At 37.3% G+C, this 26,658-nt stretch overlaps 1 protein-coding gene across 8 annotated transcripts in view; it reads left to right on the forward strand.

Moving 5' to 3' along the window:
* LOC126374254 (Down syndrome cell adhesion molecule-like protein Dscam2) overlaps positions 1 to 26,658 on the forward strand; it is a 177,420-nt gene that overhangs the window by 118,587 nt on the left and 32,175 nt on the right. For all 8 annotated transcript variants that reach the window (XM_050020764.1, XM_050020765.1, XM_050020767.1 and 5 more), the window contains 5 exons: positions 8,382 to 8,500; positions 18,498 to 18,696; positions 20,339 to 20,494; positions 21,711 to 21,842; positions 23,115 to 23,250. In XM_050020764.1, the coding sequence (XP_049876721.1) occupies positions 8,382 to 8,500; positions 18,498 to 18,696; positions 20,339 to 20,494; positions 21,711 to 21,842; positions 23,115 to 23,250 (742 nt within the window). The remainder of the gene's footprint in view (positions 1 to 8,381; positions 8,501 to 18,497; positions 18,697 to 20,338; positions 20,495 to 21,710; positions 21,843 to 23,114; positions 23,251 to 26,658) is intronic.

Consider the following 26,658-nt stretch of genomic DNA (forward strand, 5'->3'; position numbering starts at 1 on the left):
AGGTGCTTTAATTATTTTCGCTGATGTTTATTGCGACATAAAGTGAATTTTGTTTATTCCCAGACCCGTTATCGACGTTTGTTTACGACAGACCCTTCGAATACACCCTTTATAAATAACCAATATAAAACATATTACATAATTTAATACTCAATATTACCAGCCGGAGAGTAAACTTGTGTTAATATTTAAAAAACGAACCTTTATGCCATAACTCACAGGGTAACAAAAAATCTAATTAAATTCCATAACTCTCTTTCATTTCACTGATAAAACTTAATGAATTTATTAAAAGATATTAAAATTTTAATTTCATTCCTTTGTTCGTCGCTCCTTAGTCCGTGTCTTTTCTTATTGTCTGACATCAATTGAATTTCCTTTCTTTTTGTTCAAGGTAGAGGTAACAAGAATATTGCATGGCCTTATTTCTTTCAAAATAAGATATGTAGGTACCTAAATTAATGTTTCAGGCTACTTGCTTGAAAGGCATTTCGTCTCACAATGTGTTAGTGGTGATTGACATTATACAATATTTTAAGTTAGTAGCTAAACACTTACACACTTAGAGCATACAATTTTCTTCCTTTCCTTTAAAAGGCGTGGATTGTGCATATTATGTCACTGACAAATTATAGACTACGATCTAAAATAAAAATTATATGATATTACTTATATGTGATTTGTGACGTCATGGTATCTGCGGTCTAGAATTGGCCTTCAGTGATTATGATCTCAGGCGACCCAAATAAATTGCGCGCTCCATTCGTGTCACCGCACCCTATCTTAGGTGCTTATCTGCTGAAAAAAGTAAAGTATCCCGCAAAATTAGGTGAGGTAAAGGTAGGTTTATCTCAGAGTTGGTCGCAATTGTACTGTTGAGAATGTGTCGAAATTATATTATTATTTTACTGACTGGTACCTAGGTAACTAAAAATATTAGTTAATAACTTTCCTATTAATATCAATGTTATATTGATTCATAGGTCACGATTATCTAAACAATAATAATGAATTATTTAAACATATTTTTATGCAAGTTATATGTAAGTATATACGTAATATATCTAACAATAGAACCAAACTGACAGTGACAGTTGATATAAATATAAAACATTTCATCGCAGTTTCATCCATTATTCCCGAAACAAAATATTGGAAACCTACGCATTGCAAAATAGAAATAGCCTTTTAAAAATATGACAAATACCAAATACTGTATGCATGTAAAAAGCTGCATTCATTCATCATGTTATTACTATTTACAACCATGTATCAATGTAAGCACAATGCATCTGATCTAGGTACGACTAATTAGGTAAGTATAATATTGCGTATACAGTCACGTGGCTTAGCAAACAATTAGGGACTTTCCACAAAAACAATATAAATGGCGCTGTACAGATCTTCCTTTGTTTAACCCTCCTTACTTTTAATTTCATGGCTAACAGGCATATGCATCTTTTATCTTTGTTTTTGGGTATAAAATATGACGCTTTTTATTACACCTAGGCTCAATTACATTTTCCACCCACTTATTTTGCTGATCAAAATAAAGAGAAGCAAAAAGTTTTATATGAGGAGCCGAATTTCTAAATAACATGAGAGCTCTTATTATTGGAAGTGCGTAAAGTTTTTACACCCTACTTATGTTACAAAGAAGGCTTTATAAACTTTTACCATAAAACATAAGTTTAAACAGCCATAACATTAACAAACATAAAATTAATGTAAGTAACACATAATGTTCCAGGAACAAGCAAGTACATGTTTTATTACTAAGAGAAGGCTTCCATTGTAAAACGTATACAAAAATGATGGAGAGTATAGAAGACGGGTGAGCATAATAAGATTGTGATTAATGTCGCAAGGCGCAAGGATAGGTCAGTAAGTTTAAGGACCTCTTAAAATTAATCTTTAAATGGAAACTTCTTAAAACTTTATGACGAAAGATAAAAGACGCTCATGATATGGAACACTCGGTAAAAGTGCTTGGCGACATTTTTCGTTCTGCAGTAATGCCTAGTCGAAAAACGAAAAACGCGATGTAATGATAATTTTTTTGGTAGATATAGGGTTTTAAAACTGAAAAATGACCGATAATTAATGCAGATTTTGCAAGTACTTACCTATTACGCAGGTAGCACAAGTTTTTAAATGCAGCTTTACATCGCGTTTTGAGTTTTTTGTTTTTTTTTCTGTACTTATAAGTTTGACTGAGGTAGTGTATTATTGTACTTGTCTGTAAGTATGTTGTACAATTACAAATAAATCTGCTATACAAAAATGTTGACATCATAATATTTATTACTAATTATCACATTCGCTCTAAAAAAATAAATTCCTATATAAATATTAATAATATAAACTCACGGCTATATTGTTCCCAAATGAATGAATACCTACATTTTGTTACCCGACACACAAAATGCATTCGGTATATTTAAGCTCCGGTATTTTTCAATGGAATTCAATTTGTAAATACACAGAAATTCTTCAAAGCGGTTTCAGGTAGTTTATGAGTACCCTATAATGAAACATAATTTAACTTTTTATGCAGTTTACTAAGTTTACATTTCCAAGCAATTTGTTTAATTTACTGGATGGTTATAAGTACTCTAATTATAAAATCAATCAAGTAAGTGCAGGCAGGGCGTTATAAAAAATAGTACTTATTACAGTTACAATGGTGCTGATTCCTGAGTACTACACACCATTTAATTTTATTTTAAGTTATAACTATCATTTTCTTATCCTCTGAAAAGGGACGGGTAATCAACGGGCATAAAATTTATGGAACACACGTCAATTTTAGGCAGAAATTTAAAGAACCATTCTATAACCCGACAGTATAAACAACACACACGCAAACGGCACACTTCAAACGGGTTGCATATGAGCGAGATGTCTATTTTATTCACCCGGGTTATTCATTCATTCTAAAGTTAACAGTTGTCAATCATCTGTCCCTTTCCTTTTTGGCGGATAAGTAAATGACAGGTATAACTTGAAATAAAATTAGGATGTGGCTGCAGGTATCTGGGCCATTGTGGTGGTGAGAGCCACATATTGTCTTCTGATAATTAAATAACATTTGAATACTACTTGCAGCATAATTATAACCGTGTACTTACTAAGTACCTAAAGTGAAAAAGCACGAAAAAGCATGAATGTTGCGACGTAATTCCACTTGATATTAACTCAGAATCATGGTCTGAATCATCCCCCTCAGTATTCGTTACGATGTCACTCTGTATATAACTTTAGGTACACGTGGAAGCATCACCGACTGTTATTAATACACGCCTCAAGAATATCAAGTCACCCATAATACTATTAACTGGCAGCTATGAATATAATTACACCGTACGAATATATATAAATAAATACAGTTATAACATATACCTAAGTAATAGTATATTATAAAGTTAGTGATTATTTAGAAGATATGAATGCATGGGATTAACTGTCTGAGAACTGATACTAGGCAGCTAAATTACTCAATTGTATACCAATATTTTATGTTTATTTTTTTAAAGAACGTCTAGGGCCCTGTGCCGAGGTTTTTCTTGCAGCTTCTTTTCCCCGGCTATACAGGTTGTGAGAAGCTGCAGTAGTTTTAGGCGGATGAGACGTTCGTTATGTAAAAATTGACGATTCAAAGTGTAACTATGTTACCTACTGAATAAAGATATTTTTGAATTTTGAATACAACACACATCAAAATTGCTCGGGCAGGCGCCGTTCATACGCGCATTGCGCAATCTTAACACTGTAGCAGAGACAATAGACTTATTCTGCTGCTCTCTGAGTGAATTCGCAAAAGCCATCATGTTTGTGATTTGTTATCGATGATATTATGTAATTTTGTTATTGTAATATGTTTAGCGTTTAAGATTGCTTCACTGTCGCATTGGGTACATACGTATAATGATAGTTGTAAGATTGAATAAATAAATAACATCAAGAGATACCGACTAGGTCAAAATTACTTATAAAATGCTAATCTAAAAATAGAAGACAGTATAAGATGATCAAAAATCAATTTAATTTCACGTTTCGACTTATTTTTGGAACTTTATTCATAAACTACGTAACAATGAGTACGACGTTTGACTGCTTTTATTAATAACGTCACAGGACAGTATTTCCATACAAACTCCAAAGAAAACTTTTGTTTTGACGTTTCGTAAAAAATTTTTTATTTGACTAGATTGTCAAGTAGCATTTTATAATATTTATATATTATAACGAGGGACTTTCCAGACTACATTCACCAAAAACAATATTTAGATAGCGTTGTACAGCTTTAACGCGATAATTACTTATTTTTTAATTACTGAGCACATAATTTATTCAAAATACAATGTAATGGCAGCAGCATAAGTATATAAAAATAATTGTAGCTTGATATTTGTACCACATTATTATAGACTTATATTGGCCCCGATTCCTGCAGACACCGCCTAATTTTATTTTAAGTTATATCCGTCATTTTCATATCCGTCGAAAAGGAAAGGGACGGATGATTCACAGCTCTTAATTTTTGGCAGGATGAGTAAATGAATGAATAACCCGGGCGAATCAAAAGGTACGTCGCTGGTATGCAATCCGTTTGATGTGCTGTCTACTTAACTGTTTCGGGTTATTGACGGATGTAAAATTTTTAGACGGTTGGTTTAGATTTGTGCTTAAAATTGACGTGTGTTCCATAAATTTTATGCTTGTCGATTACCCGTCCCTTTCCTTTTCGGCGGATAAGAAAATGACAGATATAACTTAAAATAAAATTAGATGGTATTTACATGAATTAGCACCATTGCTTCTCTTTATTTTGATCAGAATAATAATGGGCGTAATAAAAAGGGTCATCATAGTACTTACATCAAAAACAAAATAAAAGATGCATATGTCTATCCATGAAACTAGAAGGTGAAACGAAGGAAAACCTTTACAGCGCCATCTATATTGTTTTTGAGGAACGTAGCCTGGAAAGTTCCTTCCTTGCTTTGGCTGTCAAATACTTATACACGCGTTCACCGCTTGTTTATTTTTTATTGGTGACGGTTAGAATAGAACAAGGTTCGCTATCGTTTCGCAACTGTGCACTTTATATGGTGACTAGCACAAGCCAGTTTAGAAATGAATGCAATCTAATGTTGACTCAACGATATTTTACACTGAAATCGTGAGTTTTGCCAACTGAACTATCTACGTTTTGTAAGTACCTACAGACTTAGTAATTATAACCAGTAGACGCGACGGGCGGTTGTCGTGAAATTGAACGGAAATCGAACGCTGCGGCTTGCGGTGGTAGGCACAATCTGCACAATGCACACACCCATTTGATACTATCGGAATCATATTAGGTACACTGTTATCTACTTTGAAGATCTTTTCATTTTGTTCGGTAAACAGGTTGATAAAAAATAGAGAATTTCCATAGTTGACCATTTGACATAACATAACATACTCGTAATATCCTAATAATTGGGGTAGTCGCGTAATAGAGGTACCTACATTAATCGCAAGATGAACTAAGCACCCACACATCACCGAGCTTTCTGTTAGACCAACGTGATAGGTGGTGAGCCAAATCGCCGTCCATAATGTTCGAGCAGACCGTGTTAGTGAAAACGGGTTAAAAAGGCCGTATCAAAGCATTTCAACTAAAAAGCAATATTGCTATTTGACTTTTGTTTGAGCAATTACTTTATAATAATATTATGCTTATTTAATATTGCTTTTTTAGATGAATTCGATGTGGCTTTTTTAACCCCCCCTGCACTTAAGATAAATTAATAACTCATTGGTGTAAGTCGGTACCGAGGCCAATTGACCCATTTGAATTAGGTGGAATTACCAATCTGTGTAAGTGTGCAGTGATACTGTTTAATTACAAGTTACCATTGACATTACTTACTTTGTTTTTAGAACTTTATACACAAACCTAAGTTTGAACTATAAACTAGCTTTTATTACTCCTACGTGATCGTAAAATCAAGAGCCGAACTTTCAATGTACTGCGCTGCTTATCATACCCGGCTTGTGAGAGGCTCTTACGTATGAGCTGTAACCGCAAGGGATTGTAGCAGATAATAATAATTGTGTGTACAATGTCATAGGTAAATATGTGCTTGATTGTTTACTTGAAAGCTAAATAATAATATAATAATAATCGCCGGTTGGTGTCACACCACATGTAGATTAAATTGCCTCTACGTGTTGGCTTCAGCCCCATGCACGCCTTCCAAAAGTCCGGGACTCCAACGGCCCGAGATATGGAAACGACATACATAAGACATTACGGATCAGAAAGTGTATAAATTATAAAATATTTATAGTCCTAACTATAAATATTTTATAATTTATACACTTTTTGATCCGTAATGTCTTATGTATGTCGTTATATATTCAATAGAACGGAATCGATGCTAATGAACGACAACACTAGCTTCTGTTAATGTAACAGATTCAACTCGTACCGCGAATTAAAGCTATTGTAAAACATTAACATACTTACATAACATAACATACATACATACATAAACTCACGCCCGCAATCCCAAATGGGGTGGGCAGAGCCACAAGTAATCAAAGACAACTTGCAGCCACTGTTGATACGAAGTCCTAAGATGGATATGATGAACCATAAATGATGATGTACATAACATAAATAGCTTATATATGGCCCATTGCTGGGCACATGCCACAGTAATTAATCAAACATTGTGTATATTGAAATGTAATCACGGATTGTACTGAACTAGACGTATTGTTTAATACGGCATATTTATGTTCTCATAGCGGCTAATTAAGCCTATAAACGTCTCGGAACGAATATTAGGTAGCCAAATTACTAAAATCGTATTACAATATTATTATTTTACTATTTTTAGTCTAGAGGGTTCTGTGTGTGTGACTATGTTACACTGAATAAAGATATATTTTAGTTTTAGAATGAGTATCTAACATTCTTAGATAGTTATGTAACTAAGTACCCTCAGTTAGGTGGCAGGTTAGTTCTCACGGTGCGTGTACTACAACATAGTGAGGGCCATAGACGCGTTAAGAGACGAAGCATCGCGACTGATTCTTTTAAGGGGCAGACCGTTGGCGTTCACGCGAACACCGGCCATTAGAGACGTGAGACCGTGCGGAAACTGACTTTAGAGCCCAGCCAATTAAGTTGCAATTGCAAATGTTTCTATCCTTATATAAGATCCCATTGTAATGTACAGGCCCATTGTTATGAATAAAGTTTTAGATTTTTTTATCGCTAACACAATTTAACCTATACATAACCCTTTCGGACCTTGCGACTAACGATGCGTAACTGCGAAGTGTCTCAATTAGCGCGAATTATTTTTTAAGAAGTGTCGATTTAGAAACACGTCACCACCACCATTGATCATTTCGACTAATATACCTTTTTGTTATTGTTATGTGAAAATTTTGAGTGATGTTATTTTCTTGTTTTTGGGTTTGGCGTCCTTTTATTACGAACAGTTTACTATTCTGTTCTAGTATTTACAACTTGGTCAGGTCCTCAGACCGTTCATGCGAACTCCGGCCATTAGAGTCGTGACGCCGTGAAACCGACTTGACGCCACTGGGTGCCTCAAGTTTGCGTAGTTATTAGGCAATCGGAAGCTCACTAATTTCGACTTGAAAGAAACTGCTTGCCGTAAAGCGTGGTTCAGAAGTCGCTTTCTGAATTCTGACTTAGTGTGGAATCATTTCGCTTCTTGAAAATATTAGTTTGGTTACATTTTCTAACCTTTCAACAGGAACAAAATGTACATATAAGTATATACCTACCCATATAACAGGATGTTAGTAACACCGTACCGTATTCTGAGGGGGATGAGAATGGAATTGAAAATAATACGAAAAATTCAACTTTTTTACATTATATTTTGTATATTTAGAGATTGCATAAGTAATGAGAATGAGAAGTGTTTGAGAACGCATTACATTTGAGTTCTCATAGCCATCTTATACATAACTGCCGCGGCATCGGTGGCTCGGGTCTATCCCAAGTAGCTTATTAATATGTTGTCGTATTTCGAATCTGTTACTGATACTATCTTAACCTTTCTGTTACTAACATAATATGGACTGGTTTTCGAAATATATTTTTTTGAATTTGAGTTCGAATAGGCCTTTAATTTGCTACATTCGCAGTCGTTAACAACCACCAATCCGCACTGCCCAGTGCGCGGGCACCAATCCGCGGGCCACCGCGTGGTGGTTTAAGGCCCGATCTCCCTATCCATACATAGGGAAGGCCTGTGCCCCAGCAGTGGGGACGTTAATGGGCTGGTGATGATGAGCCCTATAAAAGATAATCATGTAACATGGTGATGTTTGTATTGTTACAGCAGTGCGAGCGTCGCCGGAGCCTCGTCGTCCGCCGGCGCTACTGGAGCCGCCGCACCGCGTCGAGTTCACCAACGACACCGGCGTCACGCTCAGTTGTTCCACCTGGGGGGACTACCAGGTAAATACATTTTTCTTCTCACATTCATAAACTCAAGCATTATATGCATTAGGGTAACCGACCACATCCATGGTCCTACCAATTTTACGCTTATACGGAACGTAGGACCGAATCTTGAGCGATGTAGGTAAGTGATACTTGCTCGGGGCTCTTTCCCACCCACTGTTCTTGACACCCTACAAAGTCCTGTCCTGTTCTCTGAAGTACCATTTTCCCCTTTCTGGATCTGAACACGATGCCACATCTTCGTCGCCGGCCTTTTGCTTCTCCTTATTCTGTTCCTCTTCCGGCATGCGCGGTCTAAGTAGAAACTAAGGAATTCCACTTGCTTTGATCCTGACACACTTCTCTTGCTTCAATAGTTCCCTTCACATTTTTTATCTTCTTACTTTTTGCTTATAATGGCTATAGTATTTCTAAGTATCCTTGTTCGTAAAGGCTTTTAGTATGGGGCGCCTCGCCAGCGCACACTTACATTTACATCGTAGTGTCGATGTCATTCGAATTATTTCCAAGTGACATCCTGTTGAAACAAAACAGAGATTATTGTTAAAATGTGTGTGGATTGATTATTTCACCACTCGCAAACTGTATTAAAGGAAACGCTGATTGTTTTGCCACTTCGTATATAATTCGGTTTAAGTAGAAATTATAAAGGTTACAAACACGTCCGACAATAAGAGAAGTTCGATGAATACAAAATTAATTTAAAAATAGTAAAGAATGAATATTTTTTATAACCTTTTTTTTAAAAGGTATTTATATGTTGCAATTGTCAACAGATTATGTTATCCCTATCATTGGTATAGCACGTACACATAAAATCTTTTCACGTACACTATGTACGTAGTACGTACATCAAACTATACTTCAATTTACAGGAAGAAAACATGTCGAAGTATGCAAACTGAGTGGCTCCGCTGGGGAGTATGCTCTGCAGCGAAGCCACTTTAATTTGTTGTTTTCTTTCTAATTATAGCACGTACACATAAAATCTTTTCACGTAAGTACACTATGTACATGGTACGTACAGTAATCTATATCGTCTTCAACAGAATTGGAGGTGGTGGCCCCGCGACAGAGCATCACACGCATTTTTAATTTGTGTTCAAATGATTTACATACCTAGTTACGTTACGTGATCCTTTACAAATAGGTTCGCAGTATTCGGCCATTTCCTCTAGGCAATGCATTCGACAATATACTAATCCATGCGAGAACAGTTTTCTTCGTCATGTCTTAGAAGCCTGGGTCTTAGATTGATTAAAGGAAGGTCAATGTCTAACATTGGGACTTACATTATATACTTCATTCGAACTAAGTATATTACTATTATGTATAAAACAGCAAAATCTAGTCAAACTATAAAGTGAATAGGCATTTGCTAGGTAAGCGTGATCCTATTATCTAGACCATATCGTCACTTACCATCAGGTAAGATTGTGGTCAGACGCGAGCCTATATTATTAAAAAAAAGAAACAAACAATTGTATTCAGTTAACGTTAGGTAGGCAGCAGTTTATAGAGTCGGTCGCTTTCCTGCAATATTATCAATTTATCCATTAGGATCATCCCAAAACTTGGACCGTTGACCATATAACTGGAATTGTCAACGGTATTAAGTGATAATGATTTCTAACTCTGGCTTTGAGGTATTTTAGAGATGTATTTATACGAAGACCAACTGTAAGTACATAAATTCGCTCCAGCTTCTTTTGGTATCTTACTTGGTTAATCAATTAAATTTGGATTTTTAAAGGCGCCTTACGACTTTCAGATTTGTGCAGAATAGTAAAGAAAACTATTATTCTACGTTTCTTTTTTCGTTCTTGGTCTTGCAAGGACGTACCTTCTTACATATACCCATATATGTCAAGGATGAGTACCTAAACAAGTTTCATTGGTCTGACAGAAAGTTAAGATGAAGGTCAAATCTTAATAAAAACTTTTCAAATCGTGTTGTAATGCTAAATCCATTGCTTGTAATGAAGTACGGCTACAATTCGGTGGTGGTCCAGACGATGTATTTCCTCATTAACACCCGTGCTCTTCGATAAACAAATCCCTTTCTAATGGGGTTCCCTATCTAGTATCTACAGTCCGAGCCACTACCATCCAATTTTGCGAGCATTTGATATTTTAAAACAATGATTAGGTATAGCCGATTAAACAACTGCACAATCTTAATGTAAGTGTAATATTTTTGTATCTGTATTTACTCCCCAAAAATATTTAGATTTATTTGCATCTTAAATAATCTTTATTATTTAATAATATATTATTATTTGAGCATATATCAAAACATTCATTCACCAAGGAGTCATACAGACACAAATTACGTAAACTCCGTGTTCTGAGCCACGCCAACACGCGAGTGATTTGATATTCAGTATTCACAAACCTCGCCCAAGTCAAATATAAATAAAGTTTTTCCATTCGACGGAGTTCGGCTAAAAGTTTACGGTCGCGCGCGAGCCCAACGGGAAATAAAGATATGCGCGCTCGCCGCCCGCGTCTTTCATAAATATGTAGAAGTGTTGTCTGCTCGCTCATCTTGCTCATTACCGTAACGTGTCCCATTCTTCGCGCCATACCGTGATCTCTTTCATTTTATCACAGCGATAAGCCAGGTTTTCTGAAGTATTTGCCGTAATACTTATCGCGGCTTATTCAAAGGTCGTGTCGAAATGGCAAAACTCAAACAGTCGTGAGCCGGTATGGGTTTTAATCAAACTGGCACATTTCCAAGAAGGGATTTAATTTAACGGGAACACCATGAATAAACAGGTATTTTATATACGAATTAAATTAAAAACTCCATAGTCGCGCGGAATTCGGGATAAACTTTTCACATTGAGCGGAGTTGGGCGGTATTTCGAGCTGGGAACGATTCGCAAGGGAGGGCTTCTGCGCCCTGCTCACCTGAAGCTCGCCAAAATTCCACGATTAATTTCATAACTTGACATTGGAAATGTTATTTGTAGGCCTCTTGACATAGCGGCGTTCCTCGCGCTTTGCCCTTTTAATTCCCAAGTTTGCGCATTGTACCGCTGAGACTTGAGACGGTTTTAAACTTGAAGATATTTACCATAGCAAGGAGAATTTTAACAAAAATCTATCTTCACATAAAGTCTTTTATACTGAGCTTACGCTCACACTCTTTACACGGATCTCATTCTATTCTTAGAAAAATGTTTTGAATAACAAAGGAAATATAATAAAATCTCTATAAAAGCAGCCAAATGAACTCGACATATCCGAGCTAACGTAGAGTCACACAGAGGATTATTAATGAAGTGGGCGTAAAAGCAACTTGCAGCCAAGAGTCGCGAACAATCGTGCAAATGCGGGCGCAGATGGCAGCCAAACTAATGAAGTACTAGCGGCGCTTTTAAGAAATTGGATATAGCTTCACAATGTGTCAGTCCAACGGATTTAGGATACGGCACACGTATTGTACTGTGTGGCAGAAGTTGTTAATATTTCATCGACTTATTTACTCTCTGTCCGCCTCGAAGAGAAAGCATCTGTTCATTGAAACGTGAAAAGACTTAAGTTGGCGTCCTCTTTTCTTGGTCAAAGTGCTCCATTCGAGCTTTAGGTACTTGTAGAATTTTTAATTTTATTGAAAAACTTTTAACTATTCCGTTGTCGTGTCGTCAAAAAGTATTCACCTGGTCTTAAAAAAGGTTATGAAAAGACCGTTTAACCAATATATTCCAACCACGTTTCCGTTTCTTATCGAAGTAAAACCTTGTGACAAGGGTCCATTTACTTTAACTTATGACCTGAGGCAAAATATTTGATACTAACACGATCAGAAAGGTGTACAAATATCTTCACGAGCCGCCTACTGCTATACCGCGCCCCAGGCGATATATGTCGAATTCCGTTTGATATGTTAGGTATGATGATACTTCTGCTTTTGACAATCACCAGCCTGTTACTTGTGACTTTTATAATGGCCATCTATTGATCGCCGGAAGCTTTTTCAGTAACTAACAGAGCGCATTACGGGTATCACTCTGGTAATAATGATAGAAGATTTTTTTAATTTCATTGGCGTATTCTTTGCATGTTTTACTAAAGTGCCAGCTACGAATGCTAAGGGACTCATAGACTATTCGATGCCTTCGTAAAAAGGTACCTAGATACCTATCCTAAAGCGCTATTAGGCAGTGTTCCCGCGTTCGATCCTTGGTGGGTAGGTTCCATATCACAAAAATCACTTAGTTTGGTTTGGACATAACTCGATTATTATTCGCTCCATTACTATAACACCGTCGGCAATTCCGAAAAGCCAATCCATTCCCAAAAAATATCTATTACGTACATATGGTATCTACGTACACAGAAACATAACATAAACAGCTTATATACATCCAACTGCTGGGGATAGGCCTCCCCTCAATCAACCGGACTTAACCAGAGGAGGTATGGAGCATACTCCACCACGCTGCTCCACTGCGGATTGGTGTTGATCTACATATAGTTTGTGTAATATGTACCTAATAAGTATATTCATTTAAGAAAGAAGACAGTCCATTCTCACAAAAAAAGCAAGAAAGAGACTTTGCAACAACAACCTTTAATGTAAAGTGTAATAAATGTCATGAACTGTGCTGTAGTGGGTGACTTCTAGTAGTAACAAGTTATGTCCCCGCTTATAATAAATCCATCACGTTAGACAAGACGCTGACAGATCGTAATCCTGTATCTGTTGATACAGAAAATTATATTTTCGTTTCCTTTCTGACCAATCGTACGTCAAGAAGTAGTCCAATTAATAAAGTCCTTCGAAATCGACATTCCTTACGATCTTCGTCCCTTCTTCATCATGTGGGTTGTGAGGAGGAGTACCAACCTCAGAAACCCTGGTGTCAGGGTTATTATTGAGCCGTCAAAGGCCCTGGACATGGCTCATCTAACGATTACTCACTTACATCAGTAAGTAGTAACCGCGACCAACGGCTTAACGTGCCTTCCGAAGCACAGATCATCTTACCGAAGACAATCAGGTTATCAGCCTGTAATATCCGAACTAAACTAGGGATCACAATATGATTTTTGTGATATGTCCCCACCGGGATTCGAACCCGGGACCTCCGGATCGTGAGCCCAACGCTCAACTACTGGACCACAGAAGCCATTGATTCCTTACGATAACTTTCTAGCAATCAATCTGGCTTAATTTGTTCGGAATACTTCATAAGTTTTCAAGGATATTTATTGGATGTCAAACTGTTGTACTAATGGACTCTGAAACGGACGCGAAGACTTAGAGTGTCTGATCAATAACCCTTTCATACTGGAGCCTCAACATACCTCAATAGCAGGGCCAACATTCCTTTTTTAACCGCCATGCGTCATCTCGACCGACTGAAAGTGAACATGCGTTCGAGGACGCTTCTTGCCTGTACGTATTTTCTCTAACGTTAAAGACCGCAATTTAGCTTTTTTGAATTTATTATATCGTATAAATATCATTCTTCACATACGAAACCCAAGCTTCAGCTACTAAAACGCACCTGCCGCCGACTACTTTGCACATATGTTACAGAGAATGATGTAGTTTCGCGTTGTAATTGTACCTACGTTAAAATATGAAGCCCATACGTTCTTCATTTTATTGTGTTTTGCCACTTTCATCTGAAAAATTGCGCAGACTTTGCTTTTGAGGTCGTTCGTATCTGCAAGGCAAATAAGAATCCTTTCCATTTGTTTTGTGATCTGTCCTTCATCCGCGGATCACGGCAGCTAATGCCGAGGGTTGAACCCTTAACAGCGTCCCTCCAAACAATGCCTAACTTCTTTCAAAGACGAAAGCACAAAGAAAAATAAAATAGAAACTTATAACTTTCAAAGGGATGATCCTTTTATTTTCTTCTTTTGTTCCGACGAAATGTAATACCCAAAGATTGTATTGCAAGTGTTAAAAGAAATAAAAATTCCGGGCTTCAATTTTCTCGCAGATTTAATGGAATTTTTATAAAATGATTCAGTCGTAGATTTTTTTCAGATGAACTCGTAAAGATTAGACAAATATATAACAAAGGTCTAGTTTCAGTAGGTATCCTTTGAAAAAAGAAATAAATGATAGTTAGGTAGGTAACCTTTGACCAAAACGATCGCACCTTTTCAAATACAAAAACGAAACGCACAACACACACACACACTATTCCACAACTCAAACGAGAGCTGATAGAGCTTTACTTTGAATTCCATTTTCTTTATCAGCGTCAGTAAAAAATAAACGTTGAAAATGCCAATGGTGTTGTAAAACAAATGCGAAATAGCAGAAAACACATCAGAAATATCAATAAGAGCCTCGCAATGTAAAACAAAAAATAGACCTTCCTAGGTACCCACCGTGTATATTGTGTAGGTATATTCAGTTAGGGGAACCAATTATTCACCACTAACGGTATTGTCAAGGTGTCTCGCTTCAGAGTAGAACGTATTGTGTTAGTTTCATCGACATGTGAGAAATTGCACGTTTCCCCTAGCACCTACTTCCAACATCCAGAGACTGTTGTAAAATTCATACTTTCACCTACATTATACTGTGCACGTCAACTTTCACGAATGTAGTTTAGTAGATATAGCTATACATACCTGCTACTACATTTTGTGCTACAGCATTCCAAAAATTGTTCACAATTAGGTATGTTTTCTATTAAAACGCAATGTTTTTACATTTCGTGGTAATAAAAAGAAATATGTTATGAGAAATACTAATTCTAATGAAAATGAAAGTGTCCACTAATATTGTGCCCCACCTCAAACCTAATTCGGGGAAAAACGTTTCATAAGCAGGTTGTACGAAAATATACAAAACAAAATGACGACGAAACAAAAACAGTGGTGTTCGTTTGTCAGCGCTGTTGTTCTCAAGTTCGCTAAACGAATTCTCCCGGAGCACTACATACATCTTGCAGGAGCAAATATTTTGCCTCTCAAGCGGATTGGAATTGTGCGGCGTGGAGAGCAAACATGTGGATTTTGCATGAGATCACGACCGTCCACAGATGAGCGCCGGGTACAAATATCGCGCTGAAGCAACTACAAACAACACGGAACAGATTTATTTAAATTTAGGTAGGAACGAGATGTTGCACCTTTATATTTGGGTGTAGGTGTAGTTTCAAACTTTGATTTGCCTACGCTTAGCATTTGGTACATACAATCAATAATTAATGGAACTAATTGATGGATTAATCCATTAATTTCTAGGTCATGTTGCCTCACGTCCGACTTCGGTTTAGATAACTTTTCCCAGTGGAGCATTTTTAGCAGCCCAGTCCCAAATGACGAAACCTTTACTAGATAAACGGATACTTCGCCCGGATGCCACCGGCTCAATACCAAGCAGACCTTTTCAGTTTCCCTCGGGAATATTACAATCCACCGGATAAAGTACAACCTATGTTAATCAAGGTCCCGATACATCGGCAAGAAAAAAGGCACTATGTAACAGTTTTCGTAAAAACAAACAGATTTTATATCAGCCAGGAAAAATCCCCAATCAGGTCACGGAGCACAGAAAAAGTAGGTCTTATAAACATATTGGGCTTGGATTTACGTGTCTGTCGCTAGAATGCTGAGCCTTTTAAAATATGCAGCGGGGCGGGCGCGCGCCGCGTGGCGGAGGAACAAACAAAACATCATTAAGGGACCGAAGAAAAAATAAGCTTAGCGGGTGAAATCATTTAATTAATTAAGAAGAATTGTGCTGAAGTTAATGAAACTCGCTTCGAATAAAAACTTTAATTATGAATGCAGGTTTAACTTAATGAGTTTACTGTAGCCGATAAACATACAGCAGCTATAAGTACCTATACGTAGTTACGTAAGCTACTGGAAGGAAATAATTTGATAAAATTATTCAGACCGGAACATTTGGAACATACTCAAATTCAATTTTCACCCCTTCTATACCAACAGTAGAGACTGAAATCGAGTGCATCGCAGGTAAATGGTGCAGAAAAATGCAAATTTGCAGATGTATCGCGCGGCTAGATTTAGTTGCGCAGTTGTCACCGACATTCACATGTTGAATGGTTGGTTTGCTAAATTCCTTTTCCGACCGCCTAGCCTATACAGTCTTGTTTACTTACAGACGTATAGATTGTGAAATTGTACTTACTATACTATACTACGATTAATATAGGTAAGTAGATGTGACTGAATCTCTGTGCTGTGGCATCCTCTAGTTAGTATTATATTTCGAACCTATACCTGGTGTAATATAAAGGAAACGAAAATATGCTGAAAGAACATGTTGCTTTATTTTATAAAGATCCGAGACACAATTACATCTTGCTTCATTGTGACCGACCATCGCTAATAATCACAGACTAGTGTGGAATGGAATACCAACTCAACAGTGTTATAACTATTACTACCATATCACACCTAGCTTGTGTTGTTTTATTACTTTTGCGAAATCATTATTTATCTGGTAGTCCCACATCGCGTTTGTGTGCATGGCTTGAAATAATTATGTATTTACATTTAATTAAAAATCAATCAATCAAATCATTTATTGCATTAGTCACAGATAAGTATTACATTCAGTTGGTATACAAATTAATAAAAGAAATATTTAAAATAAATCAAATCAAATCAAATCAAATCAAATATACTTTATTGCACAGAACTAGAATTTCAACAATCAGACATAACACATGAATACAGTACAATTTGGGCGGCCTTATTGCTCTAGAGCAATTTCTTCCAGGCAACCAACAAAAGGAAACAAACATTTACAACTTGGATGCGGGATGGAAAATAAATGTTAGATTGATAATAAAGCCTCCTTAGGAGCAAGTTAATAAGCACCAAAAGCTTTTCATGTAAATGTATGATACCAAATAAAATATTTTATTATTGGAGCGCGATCCGGTCCATGTGTTCTGAAAGGAGGGCAAATATTTACTTCTAAAGAAAGACTGGAAAAGCCGTACAAAGGCAAGACTCACGGGGGAACAGAGTTTCAGGGCTTTCACCGACCGCAATATTCCCACAAGCATTATAAATATCTCTCCACGCTGTATTAACTGTCACACGGCCCACCACGTTGACAACTTTCCCTTTTTTCACGGAAAAGTTGTGTAATAATTTTGGATTCCCCATTCTATGGGCTATTGTGGTCCCGTAAACCGCCGTTGTCTTCGCCTTGGAAAACTTTTGCGGTGTTTCTGAATGTCTAATTTAATTAAAGCTACCTGAAATCGTAGGCTTCAAATCATAGAAGTTTAGGTAAGGTATATAAGGTATTTATTTTTGATCACTCCCAGGAGTTACCAAGTTGGGACATTTTGGATTGTTTCTGTAATTAAAATCATTCTTCAAACAAAATCCAAGTTTATATTGGTTATTGATGAACAATGAAACTTGTTCTATCGATGTTAAACCTACCTTCTCGAAAGTTAAAAAGTACTTATTAAGTTAATCTTTTTTCATCGTTTTAATACTTTGCACGCTTTGATATTCTCTTCTGTAATTTATGATTTAGAATGTTTCAGATTGTATTATTCCTTTTCACTGTCCCACATCGATTGGGTACACATAATACTTATTTATTATACGGTGATATGGCTCAACTCCTCTGCTGGACTGGGAGTAAAGAAAAAACATAGAATGCGTTCAGCTGCCTATCTTCCCGTGCATGTCGTAAAAGGCGACAAAGGGACAGCGTCCTGTCGAACATGATGGATAATCTGTAAGAGCGATAGGCTGAGCACCTATCATCATACGGTTTATCATTATCCACCTTAGGACTATGTATCAAAAGTGGCTGCAATAGTTTCTTGATTATTTGTAGTTCTGCCCACCCCTGCGGAGAATACGGACATGAGTTTATGTATGTATGTATGGATGGCTCACCACTTATGATGTTAGTCTAACAGAAAGGTCGGTGAGGTGTGGGTACCGAGTGAATACCGAGATATAGTCGTGAGCTTATGTATTCTAAAATGTATATAATTTATTGCAGCTGGACTGGCTGCTAGCAGACAGCATGCCGGCGTCGCCAGTGCCGGGGCTCCGGCGGGTGGTAGCCAACGGCTCGCTAGAATTGCCGCCGTTCCCTGCCGACCGCTACCGGAGAGACGTGCACGCCACCACGTACCGCTGTCGACTGCGGCTGACCAGCGGCTTCGCTGTGCTCTCCAGGAACATCCACGTACATGCGGGTATGTTTGATTTTCTCGCTGTCTATTCGTGTTGGTATGTCAGAACTGGAGCTGTGCCTCCTCTTTTATATCAAATGGGTTTGCTCTTGCTTAACATTCTTAAAGAGGTTAGGAAGTCGATGGTGTAACGAGCTTACCCAGAAGGTGCCTATTCAGTCCAGCCTTAAAGGAGCTGAAGTTATAAGTTGAATGGAACACCGATAGCGTAAGCGCTTTCCACTCTTAGGCCGTACGCATTATGAACGATGAAGCGAAGCCGTTGATGCGAATTTATTACTAAGAAGTAAGCTCTATTTAGCAAAGAGAACTCTTTAAAAATGCAAGGGCACGTGTAGGCGTATACCCGCGAAGAGCACGACATTGCCGGCATTTGATCTGCATAAAGATTGCATTACAGCAGCGATAGCAAGCCATACATTTCATTAGTATAGCTAAAATGTACTTTAAAAGCCGCCGTGGCTCTTTACGCTTCGCTTATGCGAGTATGTGCGCTTACACACGCCTGATAAGCCGAGAATTATATCCTTCGTCTGAATCCGTGTAATTCCGGAATTTTATGGTCCTTTACACGTTATATTTCACAACGCTATCTGCTTTTCCTGGAAATATAGGTAATTTGGAATTTATAGAACAATTGAACTTAGGGTATTTATCTTATTTATATTGAGTTTCTTTTGTCATAAAGAGAGAATAGATATTACAAATCTATGTGTAAGTAATTCTGTCTTCTAGGAAGTTAATAAAATGAGAAGCGAGCTCAAATTTATAGGGAAACTTCGGTAAGTACCTACTGAATAGACGGATTTATAATAAACTACACTCAAGAAACTCAAAAAACATTTAGGTAATTTACCTACAAACGCACTTCATGATTTAATAAGTGACTACAGACTGATGTAACTCAATTAATACCTGAAACCTTACGTCAAAAATTACTAGCACTGAAAAGCCCGAAACAAAGCCTGCTAGGTAGGTGAACTGTTAGCTATCAATAAACGGTCACACCCAATATTGCTGAGCGAATTCTGTCAATCCTTAAGATTTCTCTTGTTAAGTATATAAAATATCATTAAACAAGACGAACTAAGTAGCTACAAAATAAATAACGTTTCCAGAAGCTAAAACTTACTTGGAATTTGGATCGTAAAACTTATCTACTTGGAATTTAGATCGTAAATTTCAAGTAAGTAGTGATTGTATTACTAGAGGAATCTAGTAATACAATCACCTACGATATGTGGAAAAATATCGTAGGTTTGACTCATATTGGCATGACTGTCAGCGTTATTATATAAATTCTCCTAAACTCTTTGAGCTTTTAAAATAGTCCCAGTATTTTCGCCTTTGATCTCGCTAAATTAATACAAAACATAGAACACTAAAACCTAAGTAAAAGTAGTATACTTAGTTCACCCGTAGAAGTTATGGTAAATTTTGTTCTTTAAAATCAAATAAAAGTCGTTGTATCACTTCCTACCTACTTTGAATCATGCACAAACGGAACACCTCAGAGCTGGGTGAGACTCTTGAGAGCTCCCCGTTTGTTCGTCCAAGTTGCAAAACAAATTTATAATAAGCTACGTCAAAAAATATATACACAGGATGTTTTTTGATGCATATTAATGTAGTTATTCCCTTGTAGCGCTGAACATACCATGGGAGGTGCACGTGCCGGATGAGTACGTGATGTCTGGGAACGCCGCCGTGCTGCGGTGCGTCGTGCCGGCGCACTGCGTCGACCGCGCCGACACCACCGACTGGCTCACTGAGGACGACGTCAGTGTGTTCCGTTATTTAGGTACCTATATTCTTATAGATTCTTTATTTACACACAAAACATAAACATTAACGGCCTATATGTGAGCGATGGATAGAGTACCTGCCACCATACAGTTCAACATATCTGTGAGCTAGGATGGTAGCTGATGAATATGATGAATTATGTTGTGGACTGTACTACTAAATGAAATGAATAACAAATACTTAGCTTTAATAAAGGTTTTTAATGTATTTTAACCAAAGTGCACCAAAAAAGCACAAGACGTAAACAAAACCAAGATACAAAAACGTCAAAAAAGAAGAAATATTAAAAAGATAATATAAAAAGATTCTCAATCAATATCAGAAGCCGAGCCATTTGCGCAGGAAATAAAAAGATTATAAAACCTGCGAAGAGTTCCCAACAATATCCATCCACAGGTATAACTTGTCTTCTGATTACGTGAGGCTCTGCTTTTTTAGGGGTGAGTTTATGTATATACCCCCTCCGGTTGATTGAGGGGAGGCCTGTGCCCAGCAGTGGGACGTATATAGGCTATTTATGTATGTTATTTTATGTATATATGTAGGTATAATAAATTATGTCTATATCAACTACTTCGATGGAGTCAATATCTGTAACTCACTGTGAATCACGACGGATTTAAGTACTTACCTAATATTCTGGAGAAATCCCCTCCAGGGCGAAATTAATGATTGGGTACAATCTCCGAAATCTATCTATCTATCCTTTTCCTTTAAAGAAGAGAAAGTCCTTTATTTATAGTTACCATTTTGTTTTATCGCTAAAAAGGGTTACAAACATTAATCCACTGCCATAGGATTCACGGATCATTAATCACTTTGAATCGACTTGTGTCCAAAGTTGGATAAAATTAAGTCCCATTTCATATAAACGTGCCTCTCTCGAATTTAAATGAAAAATATCAAAGAAATAATGTAAAAAGAGCCTTAGTAAACCATGGGAGAGGAATTTTCCTCACGAAATTTTCTCATCAAAACACTTGTCAAGGAGGATACGAAGCAAGCAATTACATTTTTCATCACATGTCTCATTTCCAACAAAAAATCTAACGCGTAAAATGAAAATTGAAATCTCTTTTTACTATTTACTCGCGCGTCATATTATGGCAACGAATTGAATAGAAAAATATAATGTTGAGGTTTAGGTTTTACAGACTGCTGTCTCTTTTACTGTTGTACTACTGCTGTATTGAAATATGTACTTCCTGCAGATTCTAAGTACCAACGTCTGGACGACGGGTCGCTGTACATAAGCGCCGTGAGTCCGGGCGACCGGCACAGTCGGTTCCGGTGCCGGGTGCAAGACCGGCTTACCGGCACCATTTACACTAGCCAATATTTCGGTGAGTCACCTTTTACCTTATTTTGTTAAGCTTCGTGGATTTCTTGATGTTGGTAATACTTATTTTGTAGTTAGTGACACCGTAATGAAAACCTTGGGGTATGGTTCAGACCATGATTTTGAGTTGAAATCAAGTCAAATTTCATGAAAATTGTAGTGCTTTTTTATTCATTTCAGCCCGATAACCTTTAACGTGCACAGAACCCAAATATGATAAAATAAAAGTGGCTAATCGAACAATGCAAACTTAAGTTGTTGGATTTATCTACATTGCGGCGCAGCAATAACTCAAAATCTGATTAAACGTTGTCGAGAAGAAAAATATATCGTTATAGTACAATCAAGTAAACGTTCTAATTTTTTTCTCATTACGATGTCAGCTCGATTCCCAGTGAGATTCTATCAGAAATCTCTATATAGGACTGTTCTAGTTTGCTTGCGACAATGCAATAATTGCCTGAATGGCACGTTAGAGCCGTTGGTCCCAGTGTCCCCTGGCTTCTAGTAGTGATGTACTTAAGTAAACACCGAGATCGTGGAGTTTGGCCACGAGAAGAAGAATAATTTGTAATATTATATAATAATCACATTTATTTATTCAAGTAAAAGACTCATCAGTTTAGTAGATCTTATTTTATGCTAGTGAACAGCACTAAGTTGCAGGAGTTGGCACGTAACTCATTCCAACTCTACCCCATCTCAGATAGCGCAGAGCACACACACACACAGACAGTCACACACACACACACACACACACACACCACACACAGTCACGCACATACAGTCACAATCGAGCCTGTACGTGATCATTTTAGGATGATGTTGGAGCTACCCCGCGCCCACGCACCAGAGGCCTACAACTCTTGCGCATGGTTGCATATAAACAAGCCACTCTCGCTTCTGCAAACATCCGTGATGCGCTACAGTAGAGTGGCAACCCCAACAGCATCCTGATTATTTTACACCATAACATAAGCTCACATATCCCAATTGGGGTAGTCAAAGGTACATCCATCGCAAGATGAACTAAGTAGGTACCCACACCTCAGCGAACTTTCTGTTAGACCATAGGTGGTGGGCCGCATCGCCATCTATAATTATTAGTGAACTGCACTTAAGACAATTTAACAACTCGTTGATGCAAGTCAGGTACCGGAGTTCGAACTGGCGCTGCCTGATTGAGAGACAAGCCGGTGTTCCACAGGACCACAGAGACTATTCATATTTTATAATATTATTATTTATTTTTAATATTGTATAATGTCTACACCAGGTCACGTGATAGTGACAGAGCCGAAGGGCGGGGTGCGCCCGCGCATGGCGGTGGAGGCGCGGGTGCGGCGTGTGACAGTCGGCCAGGACGTGCGGTTCCCGTGCGCCGCGCATGCGTGGCCAGTGCCCACTTACAGGTATATTTACATATATACGTGTGTTCATAAAACATGACTTCCAGTCAATCGCCATTGACACAAGGAAATAAGCTTTTTTGATTACATAAGTACTTAATTCTTCTTAGATCATTTATGTAGGTACCTACACGTTTTAAACTGAACATAATCAACCAACGAGTCACACAATGATCTAAGAAGCGAACCATTACCCTAATAATAAAATTTTATCTGTACAGTCCCGAGAATTATATATTGGAGGTCTATTGTTACAGTATTAGGCGCCTCCCGAACGCATATGAAATGAATCCGAAATTCAAGACACTCCCGTATTAAACCGACCTACCATTGTTTATTAAGACGAACATTCAATAAGGTTAATGTATTGAGATGAACGTCCCTATAAGCATTCTTGACGATTTTCACATTCAATTATTCCGGGTGTTACGAACGGCATGTGTGCCCATGCGTGTTTGTTTCCAAGTCATTTGCATTGTTGAGAAACTTATACTCGGTTGAAACAGTACATGCTAATACGTTGAAATTTTCCTTTTGATCCTTCAATTTAGAATATTGGAGCATGTAAACTATTTAAAACTAACACGGCGAACTACAACGCTCGAGTTACTTTTCGAACTTTTCGCGGTCGGACAACATTTTATGCTTTTTCTGTTTATTATAACGTAGGGCCCTGCCATTTGTATGAAATATTAGTAAATTCTCATTCTTCCTACTTGCACATCAGAGAGTCGGGTTCTTAAAGCCATATTTGCGCGTCTATACAAGTTTCTCTCGCTAAAAGGTTTCACCGGTGAGCAAACAAATACAGAGCGAGCGCAGCGCTGCGACAGCACTGAAACTGACTGAAAGAGGCTCGGGACCGTTTCAAGCCGTTCTTAGAAATGGGCACTTCTTACATTACGTGAACGACGTGTAATCGCCGTCCAATGCTGATCCGTTTAAAAGGTTTCAGAAATAAAACGCTTCGCGGAGCCCCGTTGAATTCATATTTGCTGCGAGCGGAAATCGAATCGTGTATGAGTACTTATGTAGATGACTACGCTTTGGATATGAAATTTATTGAAAATTGTTCTTACAACATGTTTATGTTTAGACCGAATATCGAAGCTCAATTACGATGTCTGCATAAACGTTTATCCAAAATCAAGTATAGAGTCTACGTGTAGTACTAGTTTTCGAAAATGTAGTAACGATATTTAAATTTATTTGTTAAGAGAAATGTGTTAATGGAAAACTTCATATTGAACATGACGTAACGAGAATATCAACAAAATAAAGCGCAATAAATAAGTATTTGTCTCTCCAAAAGTTGTTAAAAAATAAATATGGAATAATGGAGCACAACGTCCAACACGTCTGCATGTTAATGTGTGCGGGACAAAAAGAAACCCGACGAACAAATTGAGCGTTTTATTTCGCAAAAACGTTTTTGATCCTGTCGAGATTTTACCGCAATTTTATAATCCTCGCGCGACGTGATCCGTTTTAACTGCCAAGGAGCAATTTACGCGCAAAACCCGACAAATTGCATTACTCTCTTCCACACAACTACCTGCTATACATGCTGGCAAGTGCCCTCAAAATGAACGGCGGCTAATTTAAATAGAATCTCATAATATAAGTAATCATTTAAACGCGTACCCGGCTGGACCCAAAATTTTATGATTAAAGTGTTTAGTACACCAGACTAGACGTTTTTGGTAATGTATGAAGCGTTTCCATGAAATCTGGTATTTTCACATGTTAGTCTAAAACACAAATATTCGTTTACTAAAGTCTATGTTCGATTTCAGTAGCATGCATGATAAACTAAGTAGCTATATATCTAGGTTTTATATCAGATGTGTAACGTCGAATTTTTCAAGTCTTCAATAATAAGGTAGGTATAAGTATTCCTGCTATTGCTTTTTTATTTTCGCAATAAAATGCCTTACCTATATGTATACAAATCTTTAACAAATATCTCACATCATGTTGTTAATAGCTTTACCTACGTGAATATTTTTATAGAAATTGTATAGAAAATTCAGTATCGGATGGAACCTGTAATATTTTTCGCCTGTTATTTCTCATATCAGCTTTTTCATCTTCCTATATTACACACCTGCTCTCTCTCCTTTTGTATTCGTAATGTGCAGCTACCCCAAAGTTGTGTTTGGTCAAACAATACCCACTCAACACCGGCCCATATACTAAAACTTACCGCTATTTGACTTTACAACATGTTTGCACGAACACAAACTAGTTTAGTTGTCTTGAATTTGAACTTTACTACAGTTTTATGAAGCCTGCACACTTTCCTAGTCCAAGTTGAAAGTAACTACTAATATTTTTACACAAACTAGGAAATAGTTAGACATCTTTAGTGCAGTCGAGGAAACGGCTCATTTTAATCTTAATGCAGTTTCGTTCTGTTTTACTACTCGCCCGCGCCTAGTCATAAAGCTATAAGAAAGTCTGCAGATTTCTTTAACAACTCGCAAGTTTTTTTATTAAGATGCCATGAAAGAATCAGAGCCGAGAGTTCCTGGATTACGCTATAAAGTTTCATACCGTTTCAAATCCTGCCATAGTTGAGGAAGGCTTTTAGAATGCAAATGTGTCTGCATTTCAGCTCTTTTCAAAACTATTTCTAAGAGGCGACTAACTTGAGGAACATTGGAGATTTCACGCCACATAACCGTCTCATTTTCGTGAAATTTCGCTGGATATTGGATGGTGTTCTCGCCTCTGTGTAATCTCGGGGAGAATTTCAAAATGGAAAATATTATAAAAGTATTTCGTGTTTAATGGAATACGGGCACACGATGTTCTATGCTGTACCTAAATACGTTTTTCGGGTAAATCGGTTTTCAGAGGTAAGCTAAGGTGATTTACGTGCAGTTAACTGTCAGCATAATGACCAACAAATTACGATGTACCTACCTATTTGACATTTATAAAAACATCTTCTACCTTTGCTCTAAAATAATTTTGGCTACGTACAAAATATATTTCGGCAGATATAATGACACTTAGACTCCAATGGTGAAATAGTGCTCATTAACTCAAGTTTTATAGCACTTGTATTGCTTTTCAATTACCCCGCCCCAGGGCTAATGGCACAATAAATACAGCCAGCATCCCGGGCAGACTTTCATTATTTTTATTTTCATCCTTATTGCGGTTCATTTAAAATTCCCCAATTCTGAACGCATGAAATTCGGAAACCGTACCTATTCGTTACGTCTACACGGTCAGACGTCTGCTTTTTCGAAAGAAACTGGATATAAGTAAATGTGATATTTTCCATGCTTTATTATGTAGTGACAGACTGAAAATGAATCCATACAATATCTACGAATACTTTGTTCGTTTCTTCTGACTTCAATTGGACGTTGCACAATAAATGAATGTCGTACATCAGAA

Source organism: Pectinophora gossypiella, chromosome 17 (assembly GCF_024362695.1).
Source record: "Pectinophora gossypiella chromosome 17, ilPecGoss1.1, whole genome shotgun sequence".
NCBI classification, from domain to species: Eukaryota; Metazoa; Arthropoda; class Insecta; order Lepidoptera; family Gelechiidae; genus Pectinophora; species Pectinophora gossypiella.